Source organism: Centruroides vittatus, unplaced genomic scaffold, assembly GCF_030686945.1.
Source record: "Centruroides vittatus isolate TY-2023 unplaced genomic scaffold, ASM3068694v2 contig_329, whole genome shotgun sequence".
Taxonomy (NCBI): domain Eukaryota; kingdom Metazoa; phylum Arthropoda; class Arachnida; order Scorpiones; family Buthidae; genus Centruroides; species Centruroides vittatus.
The window spans coordinates 3,016,169-3,043,359 of NW_027122113.1; the positions used below are offsets into that span (position 1 = coordinate 3,016,169).

General features: G+C 26.0%; 1 protein-coding gene across 1 annotated transcript in view; it reads right to left on the bottom strand.

Annotated features, from left to right (window-relative positions):
- Positions 1-1,972: 1,972 nt before the first annotated feature.
- Positions 1,973-27,191, bottom strand: part of LOC136973795 (ER degradation-enhancing alpha-mannosidase-like protein 1) — a 35,338-nt gene continuing 10,119 nt past the window's right edge. The window contains exons 2-12 of the mRNA XM_067268563.1: positions 19,335-19,407; positions 15,957-16,060; positions 12,177-12,348; positions 10,980-11,163; positions 8,666-8,757; positions 7,780-7,862; positions 6,859-6,979; positions 6,540-6,784; positions 5,788-5,884; positions 2,911-3,111; positions 1,973-2,837 (exon numbers count right to left, since the gene is read on the bottom strand). Coding sequence (XP_067124664.1) covers positions 2,745-2,837; positions 2,911-3,111; positions 5,788-5,884; positions 6,540-6,784; positions 6,859-6,979; positions 7,780-7,862; positions 8,666-8,757; positions 10,980-11,163; positions 12,177-12,348; positions 15,957-16,060; positions 19,335-19,407 — 1,465 coding nt within the window. The 3' untranslated portion in view covers positions 1,973-2,744. The remainder of the gene's footprint in view (positions 2,838-2,910; positions 3,112-5,787; positions 5,885-6,539; positions 6,785-6,858; positions 6,980-7,779; positions 7,863-8,665; positions 8,758-10,979; positions 11,164-12,176; positions 12,349-15,956; positions 16,061-19,334; positions 19,408-27,191) is intronic.

Consider the following 27,191-nt stretch of genomic DNA (forward strand, 5'->3'; position numbering starts at 1 on the left):
TTTTATTAATATTTTTATAAATTTGTGAAAATATTGAATTTTTTGAATAAATATATTTGTTTTATATTATACAATAAAATCGCGCACCTTACCATACTATCCACCACGACAGTACAGAACTGTGGCTCCCATGCATTTTGCAAAACCTACATTGCAGCTACCACTGAACTCTTGTTTGCCCCTCCTGAATTATATCATTTCAGTTTTTGCACTGTCATTTTGTACAAGAAATTACTGAACAGTAAATTGCACTTTGCAATATTCTATAAATTAATTTTAAGTTGTGATGCAGCATCAGATGTAAATGAATCAAAAATCAGAAATAATTTTAAAATTAATTTTAAATACAGCATTGACAAAATTCACTTGATATTTTTTAACTTGTGAAAAATTTCCAATATGGAAAAAATACAGGATGATTCAAAAGGATTTTAAAATTCTATGCTTTCAAATTTGAACTTTGAAGACTTTCAAATTGTATTAATTTATAACAAAGCATACCAAGTTTGACTTGTAATTCTATAGTATTGAATTTCTTCACCGAGGCATACATTTCAAATTTCACTGACGCAGTGTTCTCATTGTGCACTTTGGTTTAAGGAAACAAAATCTGCAACATTGGTATAATGGAACCTTATTTGTAGAGATTCTACAAGTAGACCTATAGTTTACTGTTGGTACCAGTTCTGTTTGCCATGATAAATCCCTTGGCTGCCCACATTTCTGATTCTGTTGTGAAACAAGTGGGGGGGTTAGCTTCGTTGATCGATTGATTTTCTAGTATTGCAATGTCTTATGAAACTGGTATTTCATAACTGTATAAATTTGCAATGCTGCAAAAAAACTAATGCAGATGTATCTTGTCAGGAATTTATGCAGAAATGATGCTGCATTGAATTGAGGAAAAGGAGACATTCCTAGAATGTCTAAAGATGAGTGTGTTTTGTATACATTAGCAAATATAGTGTAGGGCCTCTTCTTTTTTCATACGGGAACTACCAATGCTATCATGCATTTAGATATGCTGGAAAATTCTCTCATTTCACAGTTAAACTATGACAACACAGAAGGATGTACCTATTAACAAGAATGTACTGTACACCACACCACTACTATACAGATGTCTTGAATTTCCTCAATGTTTCCCATGTTGATGAATTTGTTGAGCAAGATCAATAGCACAGCCAACCTTGTTCTCAGATTTGATACCCTTTAATGTTTATTCTGTGATTTTATCCTTGTCTGTAAATCTTGATGAGCTCAAAATTCTAATCACAATTGGCCAGAAAACCTTGGATAACAAAATTGTTTATTAATTTCAAAAAGGGACTATACGACTTTGAAAGTGCATAGAATTTTAATTGGGAGACTTGAAGAGTTAATATACTGCAAAACACAACATTGTTTTCCAAGTCTGGTTGGTGTTTAGGAAGCTGTTTTATCAATTAGATAGTGATAGTTGGTAATAGTAGCTCATTGTGGCCAAGATGGCAAAACATATTGGAAAATAATCTGAAATTAGCATGGTGGTTTATTGAAGTAAGTGCACTTTTATGATAGTATGTGAATAAAATTTATGGTTTAGTGAGAAAAGGTTCAATTTTATATAAGTGATAGTTTGTTTGGTAGATGTATAAAATGCAGCTCCTTGACCATTACAGGATGAGTTTTATTTACACTGTGATGTAGTTGTTAATTAGTTTTAGCAGGTTTCTTAAAGGCATTTTTAAACAAAAATAGACGTTTGTCATGACTGGCTACATGAGAAAAATATTGTCTAGTATTCACTCTCTCTAGCATTTGGCATGATATGTTCTCTAATAATTTGCCTGTGTTAAAATAAGTAAAAATAAATTTTTTTTTCCTGTATCTGTCAGAAGTAATACAAAGTTTTCAAGAATTACAGAATGTTGCATTATTTTAGTTTGTTTGTCAAATATAAAATTGTATACATTGAGCACACAAGAAAAAATCAGTTTGCAAATTTTTTATTTACAAAACTAAAGATATTTGAATTATTTTGTAGGTAGTCTTTCTTAATTCCCAAAAAAATATAATTTTACATATAAAGGCATGTTTATATATATTTTTTATAAGCTAACAGTAAACTTTGTTTTACTTGAAATAATTTAATTTTAATATAGTATTTCTTAATGACTAGTCACCCCCTTAAAAACACATTTTATGGAATGCTTTACAAATTTACAATGTTGAAAGGTAAATGACATAACTTGTATCGAGACTGTAAAGTATTAAAACAATAAATAAAGAAAATCAACTCTCCAGACAGAGTCGAAACGTAAAAGGGAAAACGTATTTGAATAATATGGAAGACACTGTTTTGTATGTTGTCCTTTAAAACTTGTTATAAAATGTAACTTACATATTTGGTATGTACATTTACTTATGGAACGTGTAATTTTAAAGGACATACGTTGATAACTTTGTCAAAAGAATTCTTTCATAAAATATAAATTACAACAAAATAGTAAACTTAATAAAGATATCTTCGATGTATCTAGAGTAAAGATGCTAATGGCAGTTAACAATTTTTTTCTTTCAAACTGGCACAAGTGGTATTTCATTCCGATAACATATGGCATTTTTAAATTCTTAAATTACGAGATATAAAATAATCATTCTCACATCCGCTTAACGAATGATATGGCCGCTCAATGTGGAATGTTATCAGAGAGAATTTAAAAGCCAAAATGCATTTCTGTCATTTATATGACTGAATTGTTTTAATTATCGAGTCCTATTGCTCGACTCACTTGTAGTAGATACTGAGGCTTCAGAGGAAGAAAAAACTGTCTTTCTTCGGGAATCTTGTCACACTATAAAAAAAGATATATATATTAAATAATAATCTTTATTTTCATATATTACTAAGAGAAAAACTAAACTTACATTTAATTGAGTACTGTTAACTGATTTTGAATTTTTGGATATCAAATTTACTTTATCTTCTATAACTGTTTTTTTGTTTGGTCTACCCAACATTTCAAATTTATCTGTACGATACTTCCAGTGAATTGGAAAAATGTGACCTTCCGTTGAAAAAAGATAGTTTATTGCCATCTTGTTGACTGGATTATCCACATCAAATAACTAATACAAAAAAATTTTATATTATTAGTATGATACATAAACAATAATTGTCTTTTCTTGGGCTAATAATTAGTTTACAGTAATCTGGCAATTATTGTTTCATCTGTAAAATAGCTTAACTGGTAAGATGCAGATTTGAAACCTCCTTTTAGATAATAATTAACATGGTTAGGGTGCAATCTTGTATAGTAATAAACACAGTAATTAGATGTTTTGTTTAATAAATTGGGCTAGATTAGTGTCTGGTGATCAAATTAGTCCAGAAAATTACTTGATGTTATGCATATCCTAATCATTTTGAAAAAAAAAGTGAACTAAATTTTATTATTTGCATTTTTTACTAATTCAGTCTAAAAAGGAAGAAAAAAAATGCATTTCAACTGCATAAACTTACATATAATATAAAAGCATATCATGATGATAATATATAACTACAGTATATGCAAGCATTTATATATGTGATGCTCAATTAAATATTTAAAAAATTATATTCTATTAACATTTACAAAGGTTGGATTAATCCAGTGTTTCTTAACCTGTGGTCCCTAATGCTATCACAGGTGGTCTGAGGGCAGATTTATAATAAATAAATAATATAAATTAAAAGTAACATAATTATCACCGAACAAAGTTTTACTCTTTAATTAAATTGAACATATTCAAACTATTGTGCCATTTATAATATAATAAATTAACAATATATCCCAAATTTTAGTAATATCCATAGGTTTAAAAAAATTAAGCCTGCATAACAGAATTTTTTCAGACATTTACTTGTGCTTGGGAAATGCTGAATTGATTATAATGATTTGAGGAGTAACATAGTGCCAATAATATCTTTTGTAAAATTATAAAACTAGCATTTCTTAGTATACAGATTCCATACACATAATATAAGAAAGTTTAGTGTAAACATATTTTGGTAATTCTTGGTTCATTTGTTTACTTGTCACTAATCCTATGTAAAATAATTTCAAAAATAGCCAAATATTTAGTTTTATCATAAAAATAAATACTTTTATAGCATTACTTAAGACATGAAAGAATAAAATGTAGTTCATTTCTAAATATAACAAATATACTCAATATTGACCCAAACAAAGTAAAATTTTCCTGTAGTTTTTATTGCAGGGGTTGTATGTAAACCAGCCAATGAACATCTTTGACAAAGGACATGTTTTTACTTAATCTAGTAATGACTGATAGAACATCCAGATGTTTTTTTAATAAAAAAACATCTGGATGTTCTATCATAGGAGACCATTTTGATAGGTTTATATAGAGGTAAGTGATTGGGCACTCTCCTAGTTCAACCAAATCTATATTTGTATGCCTCATCAATTAAATACATTAAAATAATCACTTTTTGTTTTTGAAAATATGTGCACCATTGCTTGCAATGGTGCACATATTTTCAACATGATTTCAAAAACAAAGCTCAATCTAAGTTATGCACAATATCTTATAGTTTTTGTGCAAGATGATAAAAGTTGCATATGCAATTTACTAACTCTCAACTTCATTCCAAAAATATAGCAGTGTTTTCAGAGCCTAAAAGAAGGATAATTATATTATATAATTTATTTTTCAATGTCCATAGAACAAGAGTGTCAATTTAACCATTAATAATGTAAACTTTTAATATCTACACCATAATAAGAGGAAATTACATTGAAATGAAGATCAAACATGATAAAAATTAGTAATCAATTTTTACACTAAAGGTGGAGATGTTTTTGTGTGCAACAATGTATGTATTGAGAAATTATATTGACACATTTTTAAAAAGTAGATACAGTAGAACCCTAATCATCCAAGATGGAACAATGTTAATTTGGATAAAATAGATCGTCACAGTCATTTCAGATCAAAAGTTACCATATAAATCTTTTATGTTTGACTTTAAATTCAAAGTGTAAAAAGAGACATAAAACTTGTTATTCTTACACATAATTTAAATCATTTACTATACAGCTAATATATGCAATAATTTTAAGAGTGAAAATGTGTATTATTATTGTTACATTTTGACATAAATGGTTTGCTATAAATGGTAATGGAAACAAATCATTTTATAATACATCTTTTATGAATTTTAGTGTATTCACATACAGGTTAGTCTCCAATAATGCAAAGCCTCAGTTAATCAGGGCTTTATTGTACAGTACATATTGCAATTGAAACTTAGTATATGAAATTTATGAGAGCAAATTCTTTCTTTCCCCCTTTTTTTCCTCATCATTGGATAACAGAAGCTAATAAAGATGGATAAAATTTTAAAGAAAGCTTTACAATGAGTTGTTAAAAGTGTGACATAAATTAGAAGATCACTTTTTACTGAAAAAAAATAAATCAATGAAAATCAGATTTATGTTAATTATAATACTTTTCACTAAATTGATCTATCTAATGAATAAACTACTTGCACTAACAAACTTTTCATTAATGATTTTAAATGAATTATGTTTTGATGATTAAAAAAATAATGCAGAATATCAAAAGTTATTATATTCTAAATTTGTATTCAAAGTAACTTTTATATAGATAAAATTAATCAAAATTTATATGCTAAAAATCACTTTCATATAATGAAATAAGACAATAGATATACCAAAACCATTGATAGTGATGAAGGATTTTTCAACAAATTTTATTTTCAATATATTTTATACTTACTAAATATAAATATTTGCATGTTTCACTTAAGAAGAAGCTTTCCATTCGATCTTCTAGACTTTTATCTTGGACATTATGTATAGTTGCATAACCACATCTGCAAGAATTAATGAGAATTAGAATGCAAACATTTTCTAGTTTATATATAAATAGTAAAATCATCTGAAGAGATCCAATTATTAATTTTTTTAAAAGGTAAGGATTCTAAACACTAGGAATAACCATTGGTTTAATTTTTTCATAAATTCTGAATTCTTTAGAGTATTTTAAATTATTTTCAATATTTCTTATTTAATTTTCTCAACTTTTTATTTATTTGAAGATATTATCTAAAATAGCAAACATTGCATTATGATAAACATATCGCTGGCAATTATTTTTACATTATCTAAGACTTGAAAAGAAATTGCTGAATCAAATTATCAAGCTTTCAACAGTTAAAATCTAAACTGTCATCACTTATTTTATTTCATTGCTTTTTATTATTGATGTCTTTAGATGATTATTTTAGTTATATAAAATCAAGCAATTAACTTATGCAATCAGAATTAAACAAAGAAAAATAAGTCTTTCTACTCTCTATTATCTTTTGATGTTAAAAGGAAAGAAAGCAATGCCATTTTAAATAAAAATTAAATTATAAAAATAATTGTTACAATATTTATTTCTATACAGTTTTTTTTGTGAAAGTAAACTTTAATTTCTTTATTGTATTGAAGTTAGCAATAATTGTAAACTTAGTTTATACTTACTTTGCTTTGGTATAATTATTTAAACTGTATATAATATCTCTTCCTACATGAAAATAGAATGGATTTTTTGTTGCTTGGTATAATAAATAAGTTGACTCTACAAGTTCAGGACGGAGAGGATAGAATGATAAATCTGGGCTAATTTTCTGCCAGTTGAAACGTTCAGGTAATGCACCAAAACGTCTCCAGATTGCATAATATAGTGCATGTGCACAAATTGCTTCTTCAATATCCCCATTAAGAACCTGAAATTTAATTTTGGCATTTAAAAACTTTTTATATATGTGAATTTTCAAGTAATTTAAATGAAAATTCTTACCTGAACACCAGCAAAGGCAGCTTGTAATGAATCAATCCAAAGTGTGAGAGTTGACCCATCATGCATATTTACATTCACATAAAGTGGATGTTCACCATGACCTTTATTGCAGTGTGGACGGCTGAAAATATTTTAACATTAATAAGTAAACATTATGTAACATCAAGTTATGTTTGTTTAAAATTTTCAAAATAAGTTATACTCCCATAGAATTCAAGTATCAATATAATGTAATAGAAATTAGATATGAATCTGAATAGTTAATTTTGCTCTTATTAAAAGTTCTCTGAGAAATAAATTACTTTCTAATAAGAAAAATTCAGAATTTTTTAATGTGTATCAATCATACAATTTTAATAGTTAAAATAAGTTTCAAAATATTAAATTCATAGCATTTACCATTTTATTTACCTAGTGATATGATCAACTTTAGTAAAATAGCATTCACTTAGAATTAAATACAATAGATCAAATTCAATTTTGATAAATTTAAATCAAATACTTTCTACAAATAGTCTGGAAAAAGGAGTAAAATTTTCTATTAATTTTAAACACAGCTTTTGTAAATATCAAAAATCCATTATCAAAGTAGAAAACGTATTGTATCTCAACCAACTGATTGAAAACATATGGTAAAAAAATATTGTATAATTATGTTGACTGATAATTTTGTTTTATTTTGTATATTTATGACTAAAAATGAATAAGTCAATTAACTTGTTTTATATTCAAATTTATGGATCTGTTAAATAGGGTGTAGCCACTATATTCTTTGCAGCATAGCTTGAAATATTTGTAAAAATAGAATCAAAAATTTATTCTGTTTTATATTATATTTTTTATTTAAGTTGAAAATTTAAAATAAATTATATAAAAGGCTAAATAAAGGGATTAAGTGGATTAAATCAAAATTAGATTTACCCTTTCCTCAAGTATCTCTTGATAATGTCATAACTTTCATTAAACATATGAAAATCTTCTTTTTCTCCAAACAAAATATATACCTAAATAAAAGAATATACAATAAATTATCATCATTTTAAAATATCTAATGTAAATGATTTACTTTGTATAAAATATTGAAAGTTTAGTATTTTATTTGCAGTTATTCTTTATCTTATTTGTAAGATATATAAAGTTGATTTTTTTGTTCAAGTATACATTTCGAAATCAATATATAATTTTATTATATCTGGTAAATTACAGATTATTTATTCATTAAACTAACACACTTGAAATTAAAAGTTATGTTTGGTTATTTTCTCTAAGTATACTAGAATGTAATTAAAATTTTAAATATTTCTTTTAAAATACAACAAATTTGTACATATTTTATTTACATATATTCAATGAAGATACTTGAAATTAAAGAGATATTCCATTTTATAGAACAACATGGCAAATAACAGAAAATTACTTATATTTTGTTGAAAAGATAAAATACACGAAAAAATATCAGCTGCCTCATCATTTTGAATGGTATAATTTACATTTTTGTTCCTATCCAATAATTACTGTTAATTTAAATAATATATTTCATAAATAATTGTATTTTGAAAATTACACAAAAAAAATTTTAGAACTTGTATGACAGATTAAAAATGACTACGATAATGTTTTAGTGTACAAATAAATAGAATGATAGAATGAAGTGAATTAACTTTTCTGCTATTCTTATTATTAAATTTCTTACATACTTTTATGTGCTGTTACATACAAATAATGATTGTGACAATTCACTTATATAATATATATATCATTTTATCTTAAGGTATTAAATAGATTGTATAAATTACTCTATTCTTACCTTAAGTAAATATTCATAAAAAGAATCTAAACCAGCACCGACACCACTCATTCGTCCAATCCATTCTCCAGTCTGCACATCTATCACATTTCCTGGAACAAGGTGAGTCATTCTTCATGTTCTATAAAAATAATATACTTTTCTAGACCTTATAACTATTTACAAACTACATGTGTTGTTACTGTTTGGTTCAAACTTGTTCAATCCTGAAAATTAACAGAATTGAAGCTTCTAACTTCTTTTGAAAATAAATTTTTGTTTTAAGTCCAAAAATTCTGCACTAAAATAAAATTATATCGTTAAAATTTTGAATAAGAAAAAAAGGATAATAAAGTAACCGTCTAATGAATATTTATAAACACATGCAGAATTACTATTAGATAATTTTATTGATTAACTGATTAACATTTGACTAATTCCACCCATACATCAAAAGTGTGATTGAACATAACAATTAAAATAATTATTTTATGACTTGAAAAATATTTTTGGCTATTTCTATGTTAGATTTTAATTTTAAACAAAAATAAAGTCCTCTGAATGTTTTGAAAAATGCTAAGAATTAATGATGATAATTAACAGTACTAAATATTGGATAAGAGAGTTTAAGAGTTTGTATTTTAGAGTATTGATTTTGCTGTAAAGAAGTTGTAGTACCCAAGCACTATGTTTATTATTTTTTCATTTACTCTGTATTCTGCATATGTTGTGTCGGGTTTTGGATTGTATTATTTTGTTTCATTCCATGGTATCGTACTGTAAACGGGTGTTACCCATCGTACTGGTTGATTGGTCGGTAACCAAGACCACCTGTGTACGCGTCATACCCAATGGAGGAATGTATAAAGTTCCAACTCTCATCCAATTCAAGCATTCTGGTTCCTGCTTCTAGTTCGTTCAACAATTACAGTTAGGTAGGAGTGCCCGTTAATCCGTGAAGACAAAAGAAAAATCACACGAGTGGATCTGGACTGAAGGAATAGAAATCCAGTTCCATCATATTGAATACATTCAATGTCTATGAAATAAGTGCAAGAGACGGCAAAAGAAATATCAAGGACTTAAGTAAGACCATTATTTTCATTGTTGTATTCGATTCTTGTTCTTTCACGAAACACATGTAAAATCATATGTAATCTACATATATAGAATGAAACTGTGCTAACTATTATTGTATCCGGTGTATAGCATATATCACTTAGAATATTGTACAAATGATGACGACTTCATATTTTTCCCATGTTGTAGAAGAGAACAAATTTGTAATTACCCATGATTAAACCTTTGGTACTGAATCTTCATGAATGTGTAAAGTCTTTATTATATTTCATTCGTGCCTTAACCCTCCACTCTTGCCTAACATACCTAGGTATATTGGGGTTCAACAAAGTTATCTCAAACTGATAGTATAATTTAAGAAATAAATGAAATTTTAATTAAAAGTATATGATGATTTTTTTATTCATAAAAATAAAAATTATGAATTATTAAAGAAAATATACTTTGAAACTGACAGATTTGACAATATTTCAAACTATAAGGGCATTAACTAAGTTTAATCTTTTTTTTTTTTTTTTTTTTTTTTTTTTTGTACAAATGATGATAATAGAATAATAGATATTACTGAGTGCAACTAGGTCCTCACACTTCAAACTAACTTCACTAAATGTCACCTATACTTTATTAATAAACTCTCCAATACATACAACACATTAAACTACACATTGATGACACTAGACACTAAATATAACTGCACACAACTGCACTTACCAGTTTTCCCACACTCTACAACATAATACAAAACACTTAGCTATTCTGTTGTAACATGTAGCATGTGTAGAAAGACATAAATAAACATTGTTAATACATAACATAGACAAACATCCTTGGCTTCTTAGTGCTCTGAGAGCAGAAAGAGGTCTATGGGTCCCATACTACTGAACTTCACAAATTAAATCTATTATTTAGAAAAATGGATGGAACAGCCAGAGTATTCAATGAAAGAAAACTTGATTTTGAAAATAGTGAAATTTGTCTGGGTATGTATCTCTCATACACATTTATTGTTTTATATAAATTATAGAACTACAAATTATTAATAATTCTGATTTAATTCTAACTATTTTCAGACTAAATATTTATATTAACAAAATGAATTTTCATAGTTAAAAAAATCCTCTTAAATGTGCCAGTGAATGTATTCATTATAATTCTTACATTTACAAATTTTATATTTACGATAGTTTTATTTTATAAAAACTTACACCATATGCTAAGGATTAATATTTTAATTAAATTCATAATCAATTCTTACCTAATAAACCAGTGTTTTTGGCACGGAATTGCCACAAAGCTTTAATAGCATTGCGTGCATAAACTTCATACGTAGAATCATTTAATAATCTACTGAGCATTCCAAATTCTAAAAGAAGTGATCCTGCACCAGCTGTACATGTTTGTGTAACACTATCTTCTGGAACTCCATGACGAAGATTAACCTGGAAAAAAAACAGTGTCACTAAGTTGGCCAGACCTAATCTATCTATTTTCGTAAGTGAAAAGTACCAATGATCTACCACATTTTCATTTGTTCATTAAAGTTTATTTGGTTGACTACTTTTATAAGACAAAATTATGCTGTAACAGCTATATTTATTTATTGTATTACAGTTCCATTTCAAAATTTTTTTTTTGGTAAAATTGAGGTGTTTTAAATTAAAAGCAGTATTTATCTAACATTATAATAAAAAGTATTTTATTTCCATTCATAATGGAAATGATGAGTTCACCAAAGAACAAACCTTATTTTTTTATAAAACTGCAATTGTTAGGAGCACATCAAAGTAATTTCTATTCTAAAAACTTTAAATTAAAATCCGAGTAAAAAGCTACTCTTTAAAATCCGACTTTGAGTGAGTTAAGACAAAAAAAGAACGAAAAGATGCTATACTTTCATAATTTTATTAATTCCATTTCCCATAATTTCTAAAATAACAATATAACCTAGTTATGACTAGCTATATAAAGAGTTGTTCCACTTTCTCACGTTCATTGTTCAGTATCTGCAATTGCCTTTTTACTATTTTGTAATCGGAAACAAAAGATAATCACACATTATCACAAATAGAGCAAACCATTACAAATCCATAGTAGTTAAAAAAAATCTCTGTAGAAAATGAGGAATTAATATTTTCATAGAAATTATACATTTTTTTATGTTTTAACAGACTATTTTATCCAAGATAAACAAAACAAATTGATCTTAATTATCTGTCAACTGAGATCGACTTGTTGACTAAAACTATAATAGATTAAATTTAAATATTTCTACGTATTTTAACAGTATAATTTAGTTATAAATATATTTTTGATCCTAATTTGAGAAAATTTTAAATGTTTAAAACTAAGAGCTATTAAATGGAAAATAATTCAATATTTAAAATGAAAAGAAAAAAAAAAATGTTAATTCTTTAAACCTTTTATGTTAAATAAAAAACTTCATTTTACTTACTCGTGGATAAGGGAGTCCTGTTTGTGTATTTTGAAATGCTGGTAAAAGTCTATTTGCCAAATCTTGAGAGAGCTCTAACAATTCACCATTATAATTTTCAGGAACTAAATCTCCAAAAGGTTGTTCATTATCAACTATTAATAAATGAGCAGAAAGGAGAGCACCTAAAATCCTAAAAACAGAAAATAAAATTTTTAATTTTCTTTCAATTATATTTTCCAAATATATATAAAACTATATATACAATTCAAATTAAGACTAGCTCTTCAATTATAACTGATAATCATCTAGAAGATTTCAATTTCATAACTGGTTAATAACTAAGTTTAATATAAATAAAACAAAGTTTACTATAAACTAAAGCAATCAGAATAATAAACTATAATATAAAAATCTCTAGATCTAGCCAGTCTTAATTTCCAAAATAGTTTAACATTTTTTGACTATTCTTAAATAATTAAATAATTATTGATATATATATAAAGATAGGATTGTTATATTGATATATATATTTATATATATATATAACAAAACTCATGCATGCATGCTAAATTTAGCTTTAATTCTTAATTGAAGAGAATGCAGCACCTTATACAGTAGTTTAATATTTAGAGGATTTCAATAGCTTTCTCCATGCATATAATGCATTATCTCGTTGGTTTTGGTTTTATTCCTGAAGGATTTTTTTAAGCATTCAGGGAATTAGTAAAATAGTCATGGATGCAGAATATTTTCAAGACCAACACTTTCCCAAAAATTATTTCATACTAGTGCACAAAAGAAAACAATTCAAGAACAAATTAATAATTATTATTATGTAGTTTGAAAAATTCAAATTAAATCACACAAATATTTAAATAGGTCTTCTATGTAAATTGCCATGCAACTTTAAACTGATAAATCATTTTTTTAATTTAAAAAATTTTTACATTAACTTAATTTAAGTATGTGTCTTCATTATAGTATAGAGCATGTAGTAAGTAATGTGTTGATTAATAATAAAAAAATTGAAGTCAACAGCATGAATGACCTACTTTTATAATGAGATGTAATTAAAAGACTTTTTGACATCCAAAAATGCAAAATTTATTTATAATGATGTTGGTTGAGCAATTTTTTCTGAGTAATTAAAAAATGTGCCAATTTTTTGCGAAAAAAATAAATTTTTAGAGTTTCTCACTGACTTTTTCATTAGTGTTATTTTAAAAATACAACCCTATCTTTATGATGTTTTAAAAATATATTTCAGCATTAATATTTCTTATTTTACAATAAATCTATGAAAAAAAAAGGTTTTTAAAATTATAAAACATTTATTTAACTATTTAATTGAGACAAGGTTTAATTGAGAAAAAGTTTTTAAGTGCATTAATTCACAAAATTTCAACGTGGGAAACAAGTGAATATTTTGTTTTAATTCAAGCCAACACAAAATTTCTCCCATTAAATAGTGTCAAAAAACTTTTGAAGTAAAATCACAATCATGTAAGCAGACAGCAATGTAACAAGTACAATGTCTATAGACTTAGTTGAAATGCATTTTTTCTATCACAGATCCTAGGACCTTGTTCATGTGATTGGACATATATTCTGCACTTCCGAAAGTAACTACAGTAATACCCCAAGTTATGTAACATGCGACTTATATAAATTCACAGTTATGTAAAATGTAAATCTCAAAAATTGGAAAAAAAATCTGAGTAGAGTAGCGTGTATTTTACAAAGAATTATTCTATTTCAAACATGCATTCATTCATTCATTTGCTCTCTCTCTCTTTCTTTCTCTTTCTTTCCTTTGTGTACTGTACCAATTTATTGCTCTGCTAATCCTTTACTTTTTGGTCTAACTGTAAGCACATATGCAAGTGTACCGAGCACTTTTTCTTGTAAACAATTCTTTTATACAAAAAAATAATATATATCCATAACACATATAATATTAAATACAGTATTGAGTTATTAATTATGTAGTTACACTTAAGCAATTTACAAATTCGACTTACATAAGTAATGTGGACCGTAAACTTTATGTAACTTGGGGTATACTGTAGATCATTAGCAGAATATACAACAACACTCCAATTTCAAATGAAATATAAAAATACTGCTTTACTATAGTCAAAGAAGTAAACATCAGTTCTCTGTTATTTTTGGATCTGTTAATTAATAGCAAATGGTATATTCCCTAAGTTGAAAGGTATTTGAGCATGTTTTATCTGACTAGTTTTGAACTTTGTATGACTTTTATCCCTATTGTGATGGCCTTAAAATGTCAAAAAATAAAAGCCACACAACTGCTGTATATTATCAGGCCAATTCTTTTCTTCCAGATTATTCTAAAATTATTTAATTAAATTATAATTATTAAATTTAATATGAGATGGCACCTAGCACTTTCCTCTAAGGGCAAATTAATCAGTAATTAAAATTACAATCACCAGAAAATAGACCAATATTGTACAGCAGTTAGTGTGGCTTTATACTAATGAATCAGATTTTGGAAGATGTTTATACATGTCAAAAAATACTAAACAACATACCTTTACTGAAGTCAAAGAAGAAATAAACAAGTGTTTTTATATTTGTCACTATATTGTTATATACCCGCAGGGTGATCATAACTAAAGAGTAGGTGTTCAGAATGCTACAAAAAACTACTAGGCATATCTCATCCAAATTTAGTATGCAAATTCTCATGAACATTCAGTTTCAATTTTCAGGAAAAAATTTTACATAAAAATTCAGCCATTAGGATGAAATTTGGCACTGCTGCCCTTTAATGTACTGTACAGTACATATTACTACATTTTCTAATGAATTTTGGGTATAAAAGATGTTGAAAAATTTTCTTTACAATTCTTGTACAGGTAAACAGACATGGTGTTCACTTTGCCAATATGCAAGATGAAGGAACCACACATATTGTCTTAAATGAGCAGGCCTTACTTGCAACATCTCTCACTCAAGAGAATAATTAGCCAATCATTTCCAATGTCACATCTAGCACAGTCACCAGATCTGAACGCCAGCGACTTTTGGTTATGGAATTACCTAAAAAGCCTTCTTTATCAAGTCAATTTCATGCGTGCAACAATTGTGCACAGTCAGTTGCATTCCACTGTCCTGTATTTTGCAGAAGATGCAGTTTTTAGAGCATGGAAATGGCAAGCACATATGTAATTGTCAATCCCACATTTTACATTTGTAATTGAAATAAAATTATTGCATTTTGTTTCTTATCTCCCAAAATTCATTACAAAACATATGTAATATGTACATTAAGGAGACAATGCCATCAAATTTTGCTCCAATGGCTGAATTTTTAAGTAAAATTTTTTCCTGAAAATTGGAAGTGAATATTCTTGAGAATATGTATACCAAATTTGATTGAGATTTGCCCAGTAGTTCTTTCTAGAAAAGCTCTGAACATCCACTCATTAATTACGATCACTATGCATTTCTATATTAACATAACAACTCATATATCTAGGATATAATTACAATATCTTTTTATAACATACAGTACTATAGTATGAAAGAATTAAAAGTCATTGATACTGTACAAATAAATCTAAAGTTCAATATTCATAAACATGCCATTTTTAAAAACAAACATATATATGGAAATGTAAACATTAATTTTACATTTTAGCATTTATTAATTTATAGTAATAAAAACATTCAAATTTTATATATAAATTGAGATATACAGTACATTAGTAATTGATTTATTAATTTTAAAGAATTAAAGTTATTTTTATTTTTTTTAAATTTCTTTACCTGATAGTTGCTTCAAATACTTGTACAGTATTATCTTTATCAAAGGAAACATGATCAATGATTAGCCTCACAGCTTGTTTGAATTCACTATGGTTTCCCATTATCTGATAAATATATAAAGATATATTAAGAAATTATGACCATTTGTAACCTTATGCTTTTATACATTAACAACAAGAAATATATCAAAGTTACAAATTAATTTACAAATTGTACTTTCATCAATTTTAACTTCCTAACTAAGATAGAAAATATTGTTAGCTGAAGTAATAAATTCAACTATAAGAAATATGATAAGTTTATTGAAAGAAAATATATTTGAATCTCTATCATTGTGAATTCTATCTAATATATCATATTTTACAGCAGATAAGACATACCTCATTTCAGCACAAAAAGATTATGAAGGCCATTTCAGGAATTCATTAGCCTACGGAAGATTGCAACTTTATATTTAAGATACAGGTCAATTTTTTACCCTTTTTGGACAAATGTTGCATCATCTTACACACCATAAAATATGATAACAAATCATATTGTAAATATTTGCTTACTTAAACTAAAAGAGATACCAATGTCACCTTATAAATATTCATAAATAAAATTTCAACAGCAAATAGGTACATACATGCATATACATATTTGAATTACATTAATATGTTCATTCATAATAAATGGTTTTAAACATTCAATATTCTTATATACAGCTGAATTTTTTCAAAACTTCATATTACATCAATTAATGTTTTGGAAATATAACAATGCTCTGTAGCAGAGCAATTTTATATATAAATTTAATGTTTAAATATAAGGAAAATGTTCAATTCATAATACTAGATTCACATAATCATTAGCACATTTGTTGGTAAAAAAAAATTTGGCAACATCTGACAGAAAAGCAGAGTGGCAACATGAACAAAATAAATAGGTTTGAAAAGAAAAAAAAGTTAAGACAAAAGGGAAACAACAAATGCCTATAAAAAGAAAATTGCTGTTTGTGACAAACAAAGAAGAATAAAGGAAGTATCACTTATTGTTTCTCTCAACATCATTCAACTGAATTAAAAATGAACATTTATTTATTGTGACATCACCATAATGCTGGGCTGCAATTTTTAATCATATTTTTTTATAATTTATTGAATTTAAAATATATGCTCTCCACCTCAAATTAGTAGTGTCTTGCCCTGTGCATCATACTTTTCCTGTTAGTAACAGTGTCATTTTATCATCTAATTCCTTACAAGGGAAATTTTTTAAATTGAAATAACATGATTTATGATTTGCATTGGAAGTTCATATACAGTTAATTGGGGCCTTCTGCCCCTAAGCTTTCCATATCTGGTCTTGACTTTCATCTGTCTAACTCCAGTCTCAAGATTAAGGAAAGACAGACAGACAATAATCGGAATTTATAGGTCTACAATTTTTTCAATTGCAGCCTAAAAATTGCTGTGTACATATTTAAGTTTCAATCTAAACCATTTGCTTATAGCGGGATAAAATTCATTTAATAATGAAATTATTATTTACTAGCAATTTATATGCAAACTTAAATTTTCAATCACTTAATTGGATTACAAACTAAATAAAGTGGATTATAGATCCTAAATTTGACTAATAGTTCAATATCTTGGGATATTAGCCAATAAAAATATTACAAAGTTTTTCTGGTTGCTAAAAATAAATGACAACATGTTGAAAACTAAATTTCCTGCAGAATGTATTAATTCAAATATTCTAAAAAAAATTACATTGCACAATAATGAAAATGTTTTGGGCTCAAAATTAGCATATTTTTATGTATTTCCATCTGCTGAATTCAAAAATCACCATAAAATGACCAATTAGCTCTTGCTTTGGAGATACAGTGACATGTCATTTTTTGGGATCTACATTCTTGTATTTTGGGGGAATTTTATTTTTTGGGAGTTGTCACACCTCTCAACTGACATAGCACAACATTCCCCATATGTTTGTAGGTTATAAACATAATAAATGTAACTATGACTCTGAGTTTAATATTGCTTCTGTTTTTCTTTTTACAAAATTCCTGGTTTTAGAGTGCTTTTGAAGTGTAATACTAGTTATACCAAAATGTCACGAACATGTGTAAATTTAGTGAACAATTTTTGTTATATTTGTGGTGAAATAACATTTTCGTCACAGAAACGCAATATGACGCCTCTTGTGAAGACTGCCTATCACCATTATTTTGGTATGAAGGTAGGGAGGGGACCAGGATAAGTCATGGGCTGCACATATATGTTGCAATTCTTGTTCAGTTATACTACAAGAATGGCTGAAAAATAAAAAACGATCTACGGCTTTTGCTGTGCCTATGGTTTGGCGGGAGCCTACAAACCATACAGATAACTGCTACTTCTGCTTGCCTCCACCTATAATGGCAGGATTGTCAATGAAGAAAAAAGGAATAGTTCAATACCCAAATCTTGCATCTGCTATTCGACCTATTCCACATTCAGATAGTTTACCAGTTCCTACTCCACCTCAATGTTATGATCTTGAAGTAGAAAATGTGGGAGAAGAAGAATAAGCTTTCCACATTCCATGACCCTAATTTTGAGGTAAAAGATGATACACCACACCACACAGACTGAGTCAAGCAGAATTGAGTGATCTCATTCGAGACCTAGACTTGACAATGAAGTACAGCAATGGAATCTTCTCCATTGCTGTCTCTGTGTAGGGATGAACCGGAACTCACTTTCAAGAGGCAAGCCAAAAGAAAACGATGTCATGAAGTCACCACATGATTCTCTTTACACCAACCATCTGCCAGATATTCTTCCATCAATTTAGAACTCTTAGAATGTAATTGTAATTAAAAAAAAATTCAAAAGCACTTTCAATGTTGTTAGCATATGTAATTAAAATGTATCGTTTTCTCTTAAGCTGTTACAATCACATACTGCCACCTATTGTATATCACAGAAACTAGAGCTAATAAAAATTTTTCTTTGTCATATTTGGTTTTCTCATCCCAAAATTAGTAAGATTTCACTCATGAAATAAAGGAAACATTCAAAAACATTTTTTTTTTGTTGTGCAGTGTTATTTAAAATGCTATAAAAACAATTATTAAATTATAATCTAGATTTTGTTTTTAATTAATTTTAATTTATAAAAAAAATTTATTCATTTAAAAATAAAAATTATGAATGGCTAATTTTAATATCCATTTAATTTTTTTCATTGAAATTATACAAGAAAATTAGAAATTTTTAGCAAAATTTATAAACAAACAAAAATCATTTATCATTCAACCTTCATGACTCTTATAACATGATACATGTTGCAAGAGTCAGATAACAAATAGTCAATATTAAAAATATATTAAAAAAGTTAATTACTTACAGCAAGTGTATCTAAAGTATCTACCAAGGTCAAACTATAATCTCCTAGTACATCATTTATATTGATATTGGACCTAAAATAAAAATTTATCATTATAAAAATGTAATATTAATCAAACTCAGATAGCTATTAAAAAAAAAAGAAGCAATTATAAGGTTTTTATTAATGAAACATTTGGACATAATTGCTTCATCATAAAGTAATTAATATTATATTTAATAACATTTATAATATATAATCAGTTTTTCTTTAAGATTTCTACACAATTAGAAAATGTTGACAATTAAGTACTTTACACAAGATTAAAAGAAAGAAAGAAAAAAAAATTACAGAGTAAAGTTTGTATACCTTTTCACCAAAAAAATCTAAAGTTTGCAATTTCTGGTTTATACTGATAAATTTTCCATGTGAAGTCATTTTAAAATATGTTGAACAACAATTATTTTTTAATCGTAATTTCATTTTTGATTTTTCTGAGAAAATTCCGAATTTTTATCGAATATTTGCTAAATTATGTTAAGAACAATTTTAAAATTCATAATTCAAGTGAAATATCATCATTATTTTCTAATGTAACAGCAGCAATGTATATTTTATAAAAGAAATTAAAATATTATAACCTTTTATGTTCTTCTTTTATATTATTATTATTTATTCTAGATGACTAGAAGTTATATCCTTATCAAGTTCTTAAACATAAATTTAAAAAGTTTTTGAGCCTGAATAAAGAAGTTGCTTATAAAATTTATTTTCTAAACATTTTCAAAATACACAATTCTGTTGTTTCAATGTTGGATAGATCATCCCTATGCACTGAAATTACTGAAAACAGTTAATATCACAAGTAATTTTTACAAGTAAACTCTCCATCATGATGTTGGAGAAGACAGAGGAATGGGTGTAGGTAAAGTAATCTGAATATATATAATTGCACTGTTGGCAAATGTAAGACTTTTGTTGTTTAGTTAAACCATTATTGTTAACATTGTAGAGTATTAGACAGAGACTCTACTAGCATAAAAACCCTTGCTAATCATCTGACCTATTTGTGTTTGTGCTTGAATTGTGGTGGAGGTCTGGCTCCACTAGCGAAGTTTTTGCTTCGACGGTACTATTGAAGTTATGGTTCTATACGTGATACATCGATATAAAGGCAATGATTATGCCACTGTATAGTACAAAAAATGTATAGTACAAAAGTAGTAAAAATACTAACTTTACTTTCATATATTAGCTTTTATCATCATATTATTAAGATACTATACTTCACGTATATGCTTAGCTTTTTTATTATTAATATATACTCATCTAAATTGAAGGATTTTCCTTTGACCATCCATATTGCTTGTTTTAGGCATCCATTCTTATAATCAGGATGCCTCTTGTCAGACATATACTTTTGGATGTTTTCGATAAATCTTTCCAGATTTATTCTGTCTTTTCTAAGTAGCCATGTGAGAATGTATATAAAAGCTCATTTCCCATCAATTTTTGCATGATGTCACAACAATGTAGATTCCACTGGCTTCTGATTGGTTGATGGTACCGTTTTATGGACATATTTGCGTCAAAAGCTGAACACTGCTTGACTTGCTTTATGCTCGTTTTACAACCTGCTCCAGCATAAAACATTATGGTCACATGATTAAAAGTAATTACAGCAAAGGTTTTTATGCTAGTGGAGTCTCAGCCTTAATTCTTTAATTTCTGGTTAGAGTTTACTTGTAAAAATTAAATTATATCAATCAATAATTAAAGCTTATAAATATCCAGTAAGTTAATTATATATATAAATAAGCTCTCTAATTCTTATCAAAGAATAAAAATAAATTAGCAACAACACAAATTCCCTCTGAACTATTTTAAATGAAATGTTTTATTTTAATTTCATTATAGCATTATACCTAAAATATTATTCTTTTAAATCAATATTAAACACTCTTAAAAACCTAAGTTTACAAAGTTAACTATGATAAACATATTATTAGTAATTTCCTAGGAATGTATTAACCCAAATAACCAACCAGACAACTCAACTATGATGAAAGATTTAGGTTAGTATGATGGCATTAATCACTAAAAGCAATGAATAATGCACATAAACACTCTTATACAAATTCAAGATTATTTATTGCATCATCAAAATATCTAATACAGAATAAAATTATACTTTTAATTTGAATAAATCAAGTGCACCTTATATATAGTGCAATGCAATAAGGAAGTGAATTGCACTTTATTTTTGTTGCTATTACATTTAGTTTATGGCTGCATTTAGTTCAGTAAAAGAACTTTTATATTCTCATCTGTTTATTCATAAATTCTCAACTTACTGTCTTCAAATCTCGTAACAAAAATATCCTTCATTAATTAATACGATCTTGATCTAGGTTAAAAAAAAGTCTTCATAAACCATTCCATATTACAAACATTAAAGATACGATATATTTACAATTAAGCAATAATTTTTGTTAAACCATTCAGTGTTTGATCACATAAATGAAACAGAAATAACACACATTCTATTATCATTTCATTGAAATATACAACAAATGAGACTAAAGCTAGAAAACCATGTACAGTTTTATACAGATGATAAACAGAACAATTTCAAATTAAAAGAAGATTTGTGATCCAACTTTGATTTTATGAACAGCTTCTGGAAGCTATACCACAATTTTTTCTTATTGTTTTTTGATTTTATTACCAAGAATAAAATTTTTATTCAGTTTTTTTCATATCATTTTTTTAAAAATTTAGCAATTTTATTATTAAGCTTTTTCCTTAATGATGATAATACAAGCAAACAATTACAGTTAACAGTAAATTATAAAAAATATTTTTAATAATTAGTTAAAAAACTGTCTTTATATTTGGATATATTTTCTAAATTTAATAGCTTTAAATTATCTCAACTTTTTTATTCTAATTTTGATCAACCTTCCATTTAATCTATCATGAAAAAGCTGAAAAGTGTTCATTTTCTAGCAGAATCTTCACACTTTATTAGCATTTCATTAAATCTCTGCCCTTTATATTAAAAATTCTTATAATTTGTTTCAAAACATTCTCAGATCTGTATCAAGATGTTCTATATTCAATGAATATTAGTTCTCTCTCATTAGATGGAAAGAAGTTTTTACAACACATTATTATTTTTATGTGAGTTTTTAAATTACCAAGAACATAGCTACAATACTGCTCTTTTTCAAATATTTCTGAGAATAATTTGAATTAATATGACAGTTTCAACTGCTAACATTTCAAAACACAAAGGAAATTAAAAAGAATAAATAATATGTCAAAATGTATAATTGTGATAATAAATCACTTTCATAATACAGTAATAACAAACCTGTTATTTTCATTACTTCAATATGGTTATTTCTTTATAATTGCAATGATAAATAACTTTCATAATAGTTACAAACCTGTTTCATTAATTTAATATTTAGATTAATTTTTTAACTTAATTTTTTTTTTCATAGTTTGAAAAATGATTTATAACTACATTATTATAACAATGTCTTACAAGGAAATTCTTCTCATTCAATCATAAAAGCTTCTTAATAATTAGCAAATATCAATGAATAAGCATATAGAATGGATTAAAGATATACAAACTAAGTTGTCCTGTAATTTAATAAAAATAACAATTGCTATTAATACTACTCTATACTAAACAAAATAATTAAATATGTGTGTTAGTTAATTAATAAATACAGCTAATTAATAATTAATTGTAGTCTTTTATAAGGGAATGTATAATAACTGATTTGAATGCTTTTGAATATGAATTACTATGAAAATTTTAAATAAATCAACAAATTTTAAAGTTTCAGAAGATAATATTTAAACTCAAAGATATTTAACAGACTTAAAACGAAAAATGATATTTTCATAATGTACATTATAGATTTTCAACCAACATAACATTCAAATATCAAACAAAAAAAAATGCCAAGTTAGATGAATAACATTTTAATATCCAGCAAATACTTTGTGCTGAATATTATAAGACAAAGCTGTGTTATTCATGATCAAATATCAAAATAAATATAACCAGAAAGATGATTATTTAAGTATAATACGTGACAATCAACAAAGTTTATCAAAAAATATTTTTGATAAACTAACATTTATATTATATAATTATTACTGATTAGATAATTAGATTAACAATTAAAAACAGTTAAATGATTAAAAAATTTTCCATGTACAGTACTTTTTAATATATGTGAAACAAGCATGTAATTTTTTATTTTGCCTCAACTTGTCATATTTCATATTATTTAATATTTTATTTCAAATGTATTCCATTTACATTTCATCAGTTATGCTACTAATGATATGTAATTGGGTTTCTACAAAATAAAAGATGTGATTGCATTAAAAAATGTGTGTCTGTACATTCAATAAAATTACAATTCCAGAGACATTTAGTCCATCTTTCTTAATTAACATTTAAATGTATATAAAAATATCAACTGATTTGGATTAAAATGATTTTTTATATTCATAGCATTTAATATATAAACATTTCAGTGAATGCCAAAATAATCAAATTATAACAGTTCAAACATTCCAAAATATTATGTTATAAGGTTTTTCTTCTGAAGATTGTAGTAATATATACTGTACAGTACATTAAAGGGCAGAAGTAATATTTGAAATTATTCGAAAACATTCAGGTTAAATGTGAATTTGATTCCAATAAAATATTTAATTATACAGAGGATTGTCTACAAAATTTTTCCAAACGAAGTAAGATAGTTCCAAAAAACTAATAAAATAGTTTCTTGTTGAATATATGAATAAAAAATTAATCTGTAACTTGATTCCAATCATTGTTAATCCTTATGAGGTCATGTGTGCTAGTATAAATTACAGCACATTTTTTTTATTTTTGCTTTTCATTTCTCCTTGCACCTGTAATGCCAGGAACTGTATAGCTACATTTTCTTCAAATAAAGAATGAATTCATTTTGTTAATTTTTTCCCGTTGTTTTGTTTATGCATTATACATCACTTATATTACTTACAGTTGATTTGATTATTACACAACTATTTTTTCTTTATTCTGATTTTGCTTTACATTCAAAGTTTATTTTACTTCAGGTATACAGTATATACTGTACTATCATATAACATGCCTGTAAATTTTTTATTGGTAGTGAAGTATAGTTTACAGCATTGCTTTATTTAGAAAAACAGAAAAAAATCTGGTAGTAGTAATGGGTGCAAGAGAAAGATTAAAAAGAAATCATTAAATTTTTGGTTAACAATGAAAGCAAATTAAGACTGTGTATTGAAAAGTGAATGTAATTTTGATACTGAAAAATTTATAAACTCAAACTAACCTTTAATAACAAAATAGAAAATTAAAAAAAGAAATCATCCAATATACAGGTAAAGGTTGACAACTATAAAAAAAACCTCCACGATACAATCAAGTACTGTACATATAAGTAGACATAATATTGAAACTTGCTTGCTAGGCATTACAGAAAAAGTATAAGATGTTAATAAAGTTTTGATGAATAAAACACAAAAATAAATACAAAATATCCTGCAAGCACTTTTGACATGTATAGAATGTCTTGTTCAGGCAAAACAAAATTACACACCATTTAAATTTAAAATGTTTTATATGTTCCAATTAGAAAAAAATTAGCATTAAACATTTAAAAATAACACATGCATTCCAATTAGAATGTATCAATGTTCTAAAATTTGTTTTTGTTTCATATGAAGACGACATTCTATACATGTTGAAAGTGCTCAATATGTAATTTTACTTCATTTTAGCAGATCTTTATTATAACAGTTAACTATATCCATATTATAGTGGGTATAGTGATTAGCTGTATATACTGTATTGTATATACAGCTTTGTCATACACACATACAGCATAATATACAATCATAACATAGGTGTTTCTATAGAATAAAGAATACATTAAAAAAATTACACAAAAAGAACTGTATTACATGGCAAAGCTGTTAAATTCTACTGCTCCAAAGCAAGCTCTATCTCCAAAAGAATTTAAAATTATGTAGTATAATTTTCTTGAACGTAGAGCCTTTTGCCTTGGGGTAGTAGAATTTCATATAAAAATGTGAAAAATATCTTAAGATAATTGAAAGTTATAAATTTAGAATGTAACAAGAAAAATAGAGATTAATGTAATTATGATATTTAGGTTTTTAAAATTTTAATTTGACTACTCAATTACTGTTTTTTTCCCCCCCTCTTTTAAAGTTGCAACACAATTGTTAAGAAAACTATTCATTGACAACAATTTAAAAGAACTATCATACTTAAAGTTTTCTATGAAAGTTAAGTTTTTTTGAGTATTCTGTAATCAATACAAAAAACATTCTTGTTATATCTAATCAGATTAAATTTTTTATTAATTGTCTTAATCCAGGTCAATAAATTGTAGATATACTGTGTATTCAGTATTATGAACATATAAACAGTAAACTCTGTTGACTTTGATCTGTTCCAGTTAAAATTATCATAAAAATAAATTGAAAATCAATGTCACGTTATTGATAAATAACTAGTAGTGTCAACATTTTTATTCATGCCAACAGAGCTGATTTTCAAAATCCAGTTTGAGGATAAGACAAGTTTAGATTTTAAAAAGTCACTGACCTGTAAACATCTTTTAAGTTTATTACATACTCTATTATACATTGCTTAATAATCTAAGTTATGAAGATTCCATGTTAATTGAGTATATTAACCATACAATTTTTTTATACAGTAGGGATATTCCTCAATGTCATTCATTCTCTGTAGTTTGATCTAGTTAAAACTGAATTTTATAAATCAATAAACAACCTAGCTAATGTAGTTACACTCCATTATATTTTTATAACTTGTGTAATTGTATTTATAATTACAATAGTTATACAAATAAATATATAAATATATATATATCTTGATATTTATGAACTATTCAAACCTATTTTCAATAAATTCTTTTAGCTACACACATTCTTAGTTCTACTTATTTACTATTATAATTAGTTAGCATTAAAGTTGTTTAATGCTTTTTATTCCATTAATTTCCTTTCCACTCTGATGAACATTGAAAAAGTTAAACTAAATTTCTGGATTGGAATCACTAACAAATCCTTTTATTTTCCTTAATTAATATATATACATATATTTTTTATAAATGAATTCAATGAATAGCCACAAATTTTTATTTTTAGAAAGTTTATATATATATATATAATTTATAATTGTTTTGGTTAATTAGAAGTATACATATAATATTAAATTTCATCACTAACAATTAATCAATCATAATGTTTAAAAATTTTTGTTATGAAACCAACTTATCTACAAATTTATTTAAGATTGTTGTTTAATTAAATTTATCAGATAACCCTGAAGATAATTAAGTAGTTCTAAAAATAACTATGCACATACACACACACCTACAAAATACCACAAAGTTTATCCTTATAACAACATATAGAAATTTTTTTTGTTTTGTTTTAGAAAAACTACATAGTTAAAGGAAAATAAAACTAGGACAATGACATTTTAAAAACCTGTAATTTTCTTTGGGGGATACTTAAACTAGTTATCTCTGACATATTTTCAATTCTTATTTCATATAGATTTTACATAAGATTGCATTAAATTTTCAATATAAATAATTTTATACAACATATACTTTTATATCTGTTTACTTTTTAAAAATAGTTAATTAGTATTTGAAGGATATTAAAAAGACATGTTTTTTACATTAAAAATTACAGCCATAAAACTATACTTGTATTACGTAATTATTCACTAATAAGTAATTAAAAATATCAATTAATACAGCATTAAAA